Source organism: Brachypodium distachyon, chromosome 3, assembly GCF_000005505.3.
Source record: "Brachypodium distachyon strain Bd21 chromosome 3, Brachypodium_distachyon_v3.0, whole genome shotgun sequence".
In the NCBI taxonomy this organism is placed as follows: Eukaryota; Viridiplantae; Streptophyta; class Magnoliopsida; order Poales; family Poaceae; genus Brachypodium; species Brachypodium distachyon.
The window spans coordinates 24,448,776-24,462,491 of record NC_016133.3 but is presented as its reverse complement, the minus strand read 5'-3'; the positions used below and the strand labels follow the sequence as shown (position 1 = coordinate 24,462,491).

The window sequence follows — 13,716 nt, the reverse complement described above, 5'->3', positions numbered from 1 at the left end:
TTCTTCCGCATATGCCTTCTTCTTCCTTTGACCATGCCGTCTCCGTCCGCTCATCCCGTCTCCTCTGCTAATCTAGTCTCCCTCCGCCGCATGCCGCCGCACACTGCGCCGCCTCCTGCCTCCCGCAGCACGGGCGGCCGTCCCACGAGCCCAATCATCGCGCCGTTGCTTGCCTCTTCTCGCGTGTGCGACCGCCCCATGAGCTCACCGCGCTGCGCTCGCCCACGCGCCACAACCCACGGCAGCTCTTCCAGGAGGCAGAGAAGGTCAAGGAAGTTGCGGCGGCGGAGCCTACGCTGGCCACAAGAGAGAGGGCGACGACGACCACTAGTGACAGGTGCGGGTGGCTGAGGGGAGGCCTCCAACCACTCAGGTAGGACAGAGGGAGGTCGTGGAGGGGCTCCTCAGCACGGCGGCGCTGCAAATCGTTGGCACCCCGGCCAAATCGATAGTGGCAAGTTTCAAGTCAAAACAAGGAGAACCAGAATCCTGAGGTGGTGATCCATACTGATACTCCTTTTTCAGAGTTGGGCAAGTTTCAAGTCAAAACCAATGCAACTGGATCTGGGGCTGCATATGCTGACATAGTTAAGAATGGTCAGGGGGTTGCTTCAAAAACAGAAAAACACAGAAACAGGCTGTTAGAGGAGGGAAATAGAATGATGTGCCACTTCAGAACAACGCAGAGGAGCTTCTGAAGAGAAGAAACCCTGAGATCTCACATGTTAATTCTCATGTTACACTTCCTAATGTTTTGTTAGCTAATTCTACTCCTGTTCAATTTCCTAGTGTAGATACTAGTGTAGATATAGATAACAATATTGAGTTACAAGATTTTCTGGTAGATAAGAATGGTGTAGCACTTCCTTCTGTGTTTTAAACCAAAGATGAAACTCTGGTAGACATAGCAAATAAGCTAGGAGTTAGTTTGGGAAGATCTGAAAAGGAGGTTGATAACTGTATTAGTGTGATTAAAAAACTAGAAGCTGCTAGATGTAATATCTTTATGGCTAATCAAAAAAAGTTAGACTTCCAGGCTGTTAAGAAGGGAGCAAAGCTGGATGGCTTTGATCCTAAGGATTTTGAGGAATTATTTTCTGATGGGGATGAGGCTGATGATTTAGATCTGGATAGCAGACTAGATGATCTCTTAGTTTTAAGATCTAATCAAAAAGTTCGTAGGAAAGGTTCCCCTGGGATTGCCAGTGTGAAACCAAAGAAAAAGGTAGTTAGGAAAAAGAAGAAAAATTAATTATGATAGGGATGTTTTGGAATGCTAGAGGCTTAGGTGAAACAGAAAAGAAAGGATATCTGAAGGGTGTCATTTTCGATGAAAAGTTGGATTTTATTTGTAGTCAAGAGACTAAAAAAACTGTTTTTGAAGATGTTTGGCTGAACAGTTCAACTGGTAGAAATGTTTTTATTTGGTACCGGGCAGCATCTAAAGGAGCTTCTGGTGGTATGCTCATGGGAATTAGGGAGGATAAATTCGAAGTAGGTACCTTCGAAGCTGGGGACTTTTATACACACATGGTTGTGTTAGACAAGGAGACTGGATTCAAGTGGAATCTAGTCAATGTTTATGGTGCACCCCATAATAGGGATAAGAAGAACTTCCTTCTGGAACTAGTACAAGTTATTCGTAGTAATGATTTTCTCAAGATTATTGGAGGTGATTTCAATATTATTAGAAGAGTTAATGAACGTAATAAGACTAAAAGGTTGTCAAAATGGACCTTCCTTTTTAATGCAATCATTGAACATTGGGGGTTAAAAGAGCTTGAAATTGCAAGCAGGAATTTTACTTGGTCTAACAACCAGGTTGACCCACTTTTCCAGAAATTAGATAGGATTCTGGTGAGTTTGGATTGGGAAAGAAAGTTTCCTTTAGCTACTGTCAGGACTCTGGTAAGAGGAGTTTCTGACCATGCCCCTATGATTTTAAATACTGGGAAAGTAGTCCCTCGGCATCAGAAATTATTTAGATTTGAACTAAGCTGGTTCACTAGAGGGGATCTGTTAGAGGTTGTAAGAAAGGTTTGGCTGGCAGAAACTAAAGGTAAAGATAGATTGGATGTTTTTCAAGGGAGGCTCAGGAATATGAGGACTTTGAAAGGGTGGAATATTAACTATGAAAGTTTCTTTAGGAAAGCCAAGAAAGAAATTGGAGACCAGCTAGATATAATAGATAAGAATAGTGAGATCTGAGGACTGTCAATTGAAACTTATAACTTGAGAAACCAGTTGCAAGCTTAGTACAACCACATTATTAAAGAGGAAGATATTAAATGGTGTCAAAGATCTAAAGAAATTGATCTTTTACAAGGTGATAGTAATACTACATACTTTATGGCTAAAGCAAGTGGAAGGAAACGTAGGAATAAGATTTTTCAACTTGTACAGGATGAGTGGAATATCCCAGGTGACAAGGAGATCCTCCTCTATGCTACAAACTTTTATAAAGAGTTGTTTGGTCCAATAAATGATTTACATATTACTTTGTCACAAGCTTTAGATATGGTACTTAATGATGAGGATAGGATCATGCTTAGTTCAGATTTTACTTAAATCGAAATTAAGGAGGCTGTTTTTAATATGTCCCATAATAAGGCCTGTGGTCATGATGGATTTCCAATTGAATTCTATCAACGTTTTTGGCCACTTGTTTGCAATGACTTGCTTCTGCTTTTTAAAGACTTCAGTACCGGGGTCCTGGATATCTCTAGACTCAACCATGGCATCATTACTTTGCTCCCCAAAGGACAGGGGGCGAACAAGATTCAAATGTATAGACCAATTTGCTTATCTAATGTCAGTTTCAGATTTTTACTAAAGGAATAATAGAGGTGCTTTAGTTGCTGATAAAAGCATTGCAGATACTCAGGCTGCTTTTATCAAGGATCGGTATATTTTAGACAATGTAGTTATGCTCCATGAAATTTTAGATGATTTACATCACTGCAAAAAACCTGGGGTCCTATTTAAAATAGACTTCGAGAAAGCTTACGACAAAATTAATTGGACCTTTATGTTTTCAGTTCTTAGAATGAAGGGGTTCCCAAACAAATTTGCGGATTGGATCATGAAACTGGTTACTGATGGGAAGGTTGCAATTATGGTTAATGCTCAGTTAGGCCCCTATTTTAAAACTAAGAAAGGACTTCGACAGGGGGACCCCCTATCTCCTTTACTTTTAAATCTAGCTGCTGACACATTAAATGTTTTAGTTCAAACAGCTGAAGACCAAGGTTTGTTCAAAGGTTTAGCTAGTGATATAATTGGGAATGGGATTTCAATTCTGCAGTATGCAGATGATACTATCTTTCTGACGGAAGATAATTTTGAATTCGCTAGAAATCTAAAGTTTATTCTCTGTATGTTTGAACACCTGACTGGACTGAAAATTAATTTTCATAAAAATGAGGTTTATTGTTTTGGAGAGTCTGTCCAGAGACAAGATGAATATGCTAAAATGTTCTCTTGCCAACGTGGTCAGATACCTTTCAAATATTTGGGGATTCCCATCAAAGATAAACGTTTGTGCAATAGTGATTGGAAATATATTGAGGATAGGGTAGAGAAAAAGATGAGTGGCTGGAAAGGTAGCCTTTTATCTATGGGCGGTAGGCTCATTTTAGTTGAAACTTGTCTTAGCAATGCTCCCAGTTATATGATGTCCCTACTTAGGATCCCCAACGGGGTTAAAAAGAAATTAGATTTCTTTCGTGCCAGACTTTTGTGGCTGGAAGATAAGGGTAAAAAAAAGTACCACCTTGTGAATTGGGATGAGATATGTCAACCCAAGGATCAAGGTGGTTTGGGCGTTACTGATTTAGATGTTAAAAACATTAATCTTCTCTGCAAATGGCTTTGGAAACTTGAAAATGAGGAAGGAGATTGGCAGGAGGTAATCATATCAAAATATGTTAAAAAAAGGTTTGTTAGCTGCTTGTAAGCCAGGATGTGGGCAATCACATTTTTGGCAAGGTCTAGTGCAGGTTAAAAATATCTTTGTGAATTGTTGTAGAAAGATAGTGGGTAACGGAGAACGTACCTTCTTCTGGGAAGAACATTGGATAGGAAATATGCCTCTTTGTAAAAAATTCCCTTGATTACACAATTTAACCTACAAGCACTTTGTGTCCATAGCTGAGGTGGTCCATTCAGATTGGGGATGCATTCGTTTTAGGAGAGCTTTGCGAGAGGAAACCAGGATGATGTGTATTGAATTATTACAGCTTTGTGGAGATATTGAGTTAAACAATGAACATGATAGATGTTTCTGGAAGCTTACGAAATCAGGGGTGTTTTCGGTAGGGTCTTTATATAAATTTATTAAAGATCGACAGGTACAGATCGTCTATAAGGATCTATGGAAACTTAGGATACCTCTTAAAATTAAAGTTCTTAGTTGGCTGGCTGTCAAGAACAGAATCTTGACGAGGGATAACTTGACCCACAGGGGCTGGTCTGGATCCATAGTCTGTGAATTTTGTGGATCGATGGAGACCGTAGATCACCTTTTTTTCCAATGTCCAGTGGCTCATTTCTGCTGGTCTGTGGTGGGCTGTGCATTTGGTCTTAGCAAAGTGCCAGAGAACATGTTAGAGTTAACATAGTTCATCCTGGAAGGAAATAGGGGGATGATTAAGAGCCTTAAAGCATGTGGTGGGGCTGCTATGTGCTGGAGTTTGTGGAAAGCTAGGAATGCTTCTTATTTTGATAAGAAACGTAGTGTTTTCTGTATGTCATTGGATGCTGGCTTGGGCTGGGCTTCAAAAGGGAGGTGATAAAGACAAGCTGAAGCAAATGGCGCATGTCCTGTCGACGGTCGCTCATGAAGTATACCAGGCGCGATATGGCTGGAGACCAACTGTCAAACGTATTGCATCCTGAAGAAGTGGATGAGATATGAAGACCTTTTTTCAACAATTTCTCCGCCCTATGGCTGATCCATGTAATAGGCCTAGCTTTTGTTTTGGCACTATCCCGCCTTTCTATTATCTGTTGAGACCTCTATGTTACAAACACTTGTGGTTTCCTTAATGAAATCGGGAGCGATGCTCCTTTTGCTCTAAAAAAATCGATAGTGGCGGCCTGCGGCTTCGGTGGTGCGATTCAGGCCACGCTGGCCCGATTCAGCCTGGGGAGAGGGTCGACGAAGATCATGGTGGCGAGGTAAGGGCTCAGAAGAGGTTGGACAGGGCCGGTGGCGGCGTACAGCGGCAACGCGAGCCGAGGACGGCGGGTCGGGCGGACGGAATCCAAATGAAACCGACGGTTTCTTTCTCGCATGCGCATTTTCACTTTTAGGGAATGGGTAGCTCGTTCCCTACATTTGGGGAAAAGGAGAGAGAAAATAGGAAGTTCCCTAAAATTTAGGGATTGGGAATGAGATAAGGAACTGTTGGAGAAGATTTTTTGCTCTTTTAGTGAATGGGGGCAGTTATTTAGGGAATGGGTGATTTTAGGGAACATGCTAGTGATGCTCTTACTCCTTGGAAAATCGCCCTCTCGTGCCCCCAAAATCATCCGTACTATTTGCGTGCGAGGCACACCTAGGTTCAGCCACAAATGAATGGCGCTCGCGTCAGGATTTCCTGGTACGCGCTGAGGAGGACTTCTTTCCAAGCGTGTGCGAGCGCTCGTGTTTCTGCCAGCTTCACTTCCTCATCGTCAAATCTTTCCTTGTTTCGCATAAATGGACATGAAAACATAAAACATGACAAAATACTCATAGCATGTTATATAGAGATCATGACAAGATCAGGAACATGGGAAACTACTCACGATGATGGACCATCCCTAGGACCAGTGGCATATGTGATACAACACGATCTGAAAATATTTTTCACCACAAAATAATAACAAGCTATCAAACATAAACATGTATCAGCACTAGAAACTACTCCAGATATCCGATACACACAATTCTGTGGGGAATGATGTCGAATCTCATAGATGGAGATGGTCCAGAAGATGATGTTTGTTGTGTTGTAAATGTTGATGATGACGACGCCAGAGGAGGGAGGAGCCACCCGGAGGCGATTCGAGCAGCGTTTTCCTCCTCCGATCTCCTTTGACGACGCCTTTAGATCTTGTTTAGCCACATGCAAAAAACGGAGACACAATGGGCTGGGAAGGCCATGGTGGGCCCCATGGCGCGTGCAGGGGAGACGCGCCTTGGACCCTCTTTTGGCCTTCCTTGGCCATGCATCCGTGTCCTTTTGAAGCAGCGATTTATCTTGCAAAATATTGTCGCTCGAAATGTTTTGGAGTATTTTGAGTTCTAGAAGAACCTTAAATATAAAAAATGTTGAAAAGTGAATTTTCATCCTCTCAGAATACCAAAATAATGGGAACCCATGGAAAGTTTCCTAAATCATTGAAAACAATAGTAGTAACTCATAATGTGATGTAAATATGATGGAACATGAAATAATTCACATCAAAATTCATGTATGCAACACTTTACATGCATCACCTGACCCCCTCTGTCCGCGTCTTCCACCGGTTCGGTGTAACCACCTATGCACTCCCAGGCTCCAGCCGCCGAGGCCGACCGCCACGTCGTGATCTACTACACCTCCCTCCACGTCATCCAGGCCTCCTTTGAGGACTACCGGGTGACGTGGTTATGACTAACCACATACTCGACTCGAGTATACCCATCATGGCCCAGTTGGAGGCCCATGATGCAGTATACTATGACTCCAGGAGTCCATATGCTCAATCTTGCGGTTCAAGACAAAGAAGTCTAAACATAGTATATCTTTATGATGTAACCGACTTGGACTCCACACGAGACCTGGTCTCCTGCATATATAAAGGGACCAGGAGGGGGGAGCTAAGATCACCTAATCTCGCATAGAAGCCGCCTAGACGCACTCGCTAGATCGAATCTGTGCATCTAGCCTCCGCGGCACCCTTGTAATCAACTCATAAATACAATCCAGACAAGCAGGACGTAGGGGTGTTACATTCCGAGGGCCTCGTACCTGGTTAAATCTTCGACTCCCATCTGGCATGGAAGGGGATGTAATGTGCAAGAAATCCAAGTTAAGTGATGGGTAGCAGAGCCAAAAAAAATGCAAGAGCCAGAATTGCCCCTTCCACCATTTGTTCCAGCGTAGCCCCCTTCTCTACGATGCCCTCACAAAACCTCTCGATCAAGCCCTTCAGGTCAACTGAGCCGGCAAGTCCAAAAAACGGTTGAGATGCACCTCTGTCATGGAATGGCTATAGGACTTCGGCACGTTATGGCTCGCGCGACTCGGTCTTGCAGCAACACCTGCGCCTAACCTCTGTCCCGGTTCAACCAGAAGGCTGGAGCGGCGGGACCCGAATATGCAATCGTATTCAGGCGGTTCTTCACATGCTCTGCCTCAACATATGGCTCTGGCATCATTTCTGCAAGACAATCAGAAGTGGTCAATAGAAATACAGATCATCACGAGTTACAAGCAAAAAGAAACAGGGATACCTTGCAAATTGACGCTCATTTTTACCAACTCTCCAAGCAGAAAGTCCTCTCGGCCGGATGCAGCCTGGTTCTCCGACTTGAGCGTAGCAATCTCGTCCTGTGCGATCGAAAGCTAGCGCTCTGTGCACCTCAAACGAATGTACATCACCTCAAGGTCGTCCGAAACATCCATCTTCTTCACAAGAGACTGCCTATTGTCCGTGTTCCGTGGATTTCGACTTGAGCGTGCGGCTGACTACAAATAGTCATCTGCAGCCTCGGGGGCTACTCCCATCAGGAGTGCTCGTTCGCAAAATCCGACTCGAATTCGAATTCAAGTGCCTGAGTTCTACTCGGGTCCAACTGCAGAAGTACCAAACATCTTTCTAAGGATCTTCATTACCAAATACTTACAAGCTAAAGAATTACACGGGATTACAACTTGAGTCCGGTCACCACTGCAAACAGTCGCAACCGGACTCGGGGGTTACTCCCACCAGGAGCGTTGGTTGCGCACCCAGTAGAATCGGCTCCACGATGATCTACAAATTGACCTATGGCCTTTACGACTCCTCGCGCTTCAAGATTTCCTCCTCCGCTATGTCCCACCACGGGATCATATGCAAGGCTATTTCGCAGACCGCGTCAAAATGCGGCCGCATATCATACGCCTTGTGCGGCACAATTGGAAGGGTGGCGACACGTTTGAGGTCCAGGTCCGGATAATGGGTCCGAACGAAGGAGAGTGCAATCTTGGCACCTCTCACCAGTTAGAGCCATATCTGCTTCTTCATCTTGGCGCCGCTCTGGAATTTCTTCATCAATGCTCTCAGGTTTGGAGGCGCATCTTCTGATGGCCAGAAGGCTTGATGAGCCAGAACTAACATATCCCTGCATGAGGCAAAGTATCTTCTGATCTATTCGACTCGGTCGCGCCGCAGCATCAGGTCGTGACCCCTCGACCGGTCTGACCAAAACGACGATCGGTCGGTTTTCTAGCGAGCGTTCAGGGCACTAGCGCTCTATCCTGTTCGGCGCGTGGATCCCAACGGACATCTGCAAGCAGAACAAAAGCATGATTTTCTGACAAAATGGAAAGTAAAGTATACGGGCACACACAGGAAACACCTACAGTGGAGTCGAGTGCTTAACTCGCGAAGTTCTTCAAAGATAAACTCTTCACGGTTGATCGCCGCCTTCAACTTGGCCTTGTTGATTTGAGCGTCTCCCAGTACAGCACGCTTTGACTTTATCGCTTCTTACGCTCTAGTCTCGGCATCCAGCCGCCTTCGCAAAAATTCCAGCTCACTCTGAGTCTTCTCAAAAGCGGAGGCAGTTGGTGTGTCCTAGACTGCGGAGCCTCCTGCGTGAGTCGATACATCCGAAGGAGGGGCCTTCGGAGCCGACACCGTTGGAGTCAAAGTCTCCCAAGCCGTTCTCTCGCTGGTCGAAGGACTCGACACCTCCTTTTGCTTTTGCACGAGAAGCACAATAGGTCTAAGGACCGCAAACAAAAGGAACTCGAAGACACACCAACAAATGGCTATCTACAAATGTCGATTCGCGAAGGGCATAATTTCATTAACAAAGGCTCGCCTGGAGCAGTTTTTTACAAAAAGTAGGCTACAAGAAAGAAAAGAAAATGGACATTTCTAAGTATTGATGCCGCCCACCTCATGACCGGCGGGGGAGCTGAAGTCAATGGCGTCAATGACGAAGTCGTGACTTTGCCAACGTACACGCGTTGCTTTCTTAGATAAAAGTCCATCTATATGCAAATTGTCGAAGCCATCGTGAACGGTCACGGGGCCTGGCGTGATCTCGAGATGGACCCACCCTGCCTCTAGGAGCTCGCCACCTCCTCCCGCGAGGCCGCTGCGTCACCCCCCAGTTCTTTGCGGCCTGTTGCTGTGCTACGAGCGGTGCGTGATTGGACTGCGATGCTGCCCTAGGGAAGAGGAGAGGAGCGAGAAGCATCGAGAGGAATAAACAACCGTCGGATCATCCCAGTGCAAATCTTGATGCGCGCCGCACCCGAACGCAAGCCCTCGTGAATCTATTCACCGTTTTATTTTCTGGTAAAGATAATGTCTTTTTTTGTCATAAAGAAAGAAACACAAATGTACTGTTCAAAATAGAAAGAAATATGACTGGACTGTCGAAAAATATAAAGAAACACGACTATGCGACGCTTTCTTCCGGTAGACACGTAGTACAAGGGGAAAGAACAAATCCGCCGCCGCCGCCGCCCGCCTGCATCACCACGAACGGACAGCAGCTCTGTTCCCCCGTGTCGCCCAAATTCTACCCCCAGCCAGCGTCCGCCCCCAGCAATCTGCAAAAGATCCACCAAAGATTGTGGGGAAAGTGGAAGCGGAATCAGGTTAGTGGGACAAAATTGGCCATGGCCCGAAGCAAAAGAGATTCCCCGGTGGTGGTCGGCTCCGGCGATCCGGTCGAGGATGAGGAAGAGATGGTGGCGGTGGCGACGGAAGTGGATGAAGAGGAGAAGGGCGAGGAAGGAGAGGAAGAGGAGTGGAAAGAAGAGGAGGATGACGAGGAGGAGGAGGAGGAGGAGGAGGAGGAGGAGGAAGAGTGGGTACAAGAAGAGGAGGAGGAAGAGGAGGAGGAAGCTGACGAAGCCCCGGCGGAGGATTCGGTGCAGGCGGCGGCGGCGGAGCAGGGGTCGCCGCCGGTGCTGGCGGAAGGGTATTACGAGATCGAGACCATCCGCCGCCGCCGCTTGCGCAAGGGCCAGCTTCAGTACCTCGTTAAATGGTAATGGCACCTTTTCTCTGCCAACACCGTATGTTTCACGGAATTCCTGTATTATCTTAGCATTGGCTGTTGCTCCTTTTGTGGATGGCATCTGTTGTGCGTAGCATTGCTGGTTTAGGATTTATGCTTTATTGGCTTTTTAGTTAGTTTTTGTGTGTTAGGTTTGGTCTCGATTTGATTTTGTTGATTCTTGGGTGGGTAGTTCAGGGATTCGTCTCGAAATTTTGGCTGTACCGTTGCAGTGACTCACTGATCGTTATGTTTTTGCATTTAAGCCGATGGATTCTTGGACTGTAAGCAGTGCGTACATTGATGATAGTTGCAGTTTAGCTCCTATTCGATTGCTCGAGTTCGATGCTCTTATGTGGTTTTAGGTTAAGTCATGAATTCCTAACCCAGCAATGGTAGCTGTCCGGTCATCATTTGGTAATTCCTGTCAGTGTAGCATTTTTCTATGTAAGACTTTTATTTGCGTTGTTATTTTGCTTATTGGATTGAACAGCCCGCATGTTTGTGCATCCTGCAATTGCAAGCCATTTTTGGTAGTAACTGAACCATGCCTAGCTGTTTTTTGTGCATTTTTACTGCATGATGTCCTTTAACCTCTCTCTCTTTAATTCTGGATTGTGTATATGTTTTTACCCTGCTTTGTTAAACCAGCGGCATATTACATGTGCCATGTTCTGTTTATGCATATTTTGATTGCAGTTCTGTTGTCAACGCTAGTACTGATGCTTGTATTCCTCAAACTATGACTTGTAAGGCGCGGGTGGCCAGAGAGTGCTAACACATGGGAGCCCTTCGAAAACCTAAAGGCCTGCTCTGATTTTGTTGATGCCTTTGAGAAGCGGTATGCATTCACTTTTCTATTTGATTTCGATCAGCACATAAGAAATAAGATAACATTGTTTTTGTGTATGCAATGCAGACAGCAAAATGGGAAGCGCAAACGTAAGGCCATGACTACTCCGGTAATAGGTCCTAACCCTTCTCAGGGTAAAAGGGGCCGCCCACGTCGCTCTGATCCCCGATCTCTGCCCCGCACCCCTGCCCCAGTACCCAAAAGGTTGCCTCTCAGGACAAGCAGTAGGAGAGCAACTAATAATAGTAATAAGAACTCAGTTGGGGGGCATGATGCATCAGTAAGTGTGGTTGGACAGCAAATGCTCAGACAAAATGTGACACGGGAGAGTAATTCCAATATTCTTTCTGTTGGTTCTGCAAGTCAAAGAGCACCTCTATCTGTTGTTGTTGATCAACAAGATGAGCCTCTGGTTGTGAATCATGATTTATCAAAGGTGGAAAATTCAGTACAGGCGCCCCCATCTCAGGCTGGCCAAGTGACTGGTGCCAAGAAGCGCAAGTCTGGATCTGTGAGGAGGTTCAAGCAGGATGAAGCAACACGAGAGCAAGGAGAGCTTCATAATGGCAAAAGAGAGAAGCCTGGCAACGAGGATGTCGATTCTACAGAAGGAGAAACTGGTGATAGGAACAAGGGGGAGGACTGTGCTAACCGAATTCATATTACTAAGATCATCAAACCAGTGCGCTATTTTGCCACCATGACCAATGATGTGCAGCAAGTTTCAATAACATTCAAAGCACTTAGGTACAGGTCTAGTATTCACTTGCTGTTCTTAATCTGTTGGTCTTAATCGCTCTCTCGTGTGTAGAGGTCCAATTTCACATACTGTTAATTACTCCCTCCAATCCATAAAAAGTGTCGTCCACTTAGTACAAAATTTGTACTAACTTAGTACAAAATGGGCGACACTTTTTATGGATCGGAGGGAGTACATGTTATTTTGACATTGCTCCGTTTCTAACAATAGATATATAACCTCATAGAAACAGACTCTGCAAGAACGAACCGTTAATTGGTAGAGTGCTTGCTGGTCTTAATTGCTAACTCTCTCGTCTGTAAAACTCCAGTTTTCACTTACTGTATTACATAATATACTAACATTTCTCCATTACTGACAATAGCTGTACAGCCACAAAGTATGGAATAACAAACAATTAATCGCACAAGAGTGCTTGCTTGTTTTGTCTTTCCTACCACTCACCTAGAAGTAAAATTTACGTGCTCACAGTTCATAGCTAGATTGAACAGTAATAGGACATCACAACTAATTACATCTGACATCTTGGTTCATGCTTTGCTGGATTACAATATTATCTTCTCTCTGGTTCAAATCTTTTACAATGGTGCTAAGCTGCTAGCACAGCATATGCAAAAGTTAAAAACTTAAAAAGTTCATAGCTGCACAAGACCAGCATGGCATACGGCATACATGCTCCCATTGTAATTTTGGTATGCCAGTCAAGCACTTAGCCTAACCTAGGATTCAGGAACCAAGTAACCGAAAGAAAAGAGCTTTTACGGTGGATGGTTTTCTACTGGACAGTTTCATTGATCACATTTGAATAAAAAATGTTGTTGCCAGTTTTCAGCCGGTTTTAGGTGGCCACTTGGAATAACTGCGATTTCCCCCTCAGTTATGGCCAGTATTCTAAATGTATCTTCTTACAAGTACTGCCCCATTGTGGCGCTGAATACCTTCAGTTTTTTATTGCTGTCCCTAATTAATATAATCAACAGGTCTGATGGGCAGGAGGTCCTTGTGGATGATAAGGAACTGAAAGCTAATAACCCATTAGTGGTATGTATCCTTGTCTTCTCTGTCCTGTTACCTGATTTATGAAAATCGACCAACAAGGAAGTGCCTGTGTTCTTTTGCAGCTTATAAACTACTACGAGCAGCACCTTCGTTACAATCCCACCTCATGAAAACGATGCATGGAAGCTACTCGGTTCCAGTTGCCTGTACTACGCTATTCAGAAATTGTTGAGATGTATTTACTATGTCATTCATATGCTCGAGAAATTTGTCTTCAGATAGTATAGTCTGGTTATGTCATCCTTGTGCTTAATGAATGAATATTTAGTAGAATGGGATCCCAACTAATTGCACCATATTATGTTTAATACTTTTGAAACCAGAGAGATATCATGTGTATTATATGCTGATAAGTTATTGGAGATTTTTGGTGACTTGCATCACAGTCGCAGCCACCTGGAATTTGGTTGAATTGATGCATTTCAGTAGAGCTGAATAAACTCATGATGTTCTGGAGATATACTACAAACTCGAGCCCGTAATTTGTTTGCATCATAAGAGCTCCCTTCTCATGTGAATCTTCAAGCAAGGCTTTGAATATACTACTTCAAAGCAACAAGAAACCTTGCCAACTTTTATAAATTTGTCTTGACCATTACTGTGTCCGTCCGATTATGAAAGGCTTGTCTCCAAAAAATCATGATTCATAAATGTAAGACTTGTCTCATATGACTCTCAACTATATGCATTAATATTTTGATTTTAACTTCAAATTTCGTTGGTACTAGTGTTTTTCTTTGGTATCCATGTTTCATCTGGTACTGGTGTTTTTCAACATTAAATCTACATTTATAC

General features: G+C 44.3%; 1 protein-coding gene across 1 annotated transcript; it reads left to right on the top strand.

Moving 5' to 3' along the window:
• The first annotated feature begins 9,636 nt into the window (after positions 1 to 9,636).
• Positions 9,637 to 13,361, top strand: LOC100833413 (probable chromo domain-containing protein LHP1). Its single transcript, XM_003573828.4, has 5 exons — positions 9,637 to 10,240; positions 11,004 to 11,090; positions 11,169 to 11,849; positions 12,843 to 12,903; positions 12,984 to 13,361. The coding sequence occupies exons 1-5, from the start codon at positions 9,867 to 9,869 to the stop codon at positions 13,029 to 13,031; spliced, it is 1,251 nt and encodes a 416-aa protein (XP_003573876.1). The 5' UTR covers positions 9,637 to 9,866; the 3' UTR covers positions 13,032 to 13,361.
• The last annotated feature ends 355 nt before the right edge of the window (positions 13,362 to 13,716 follow it).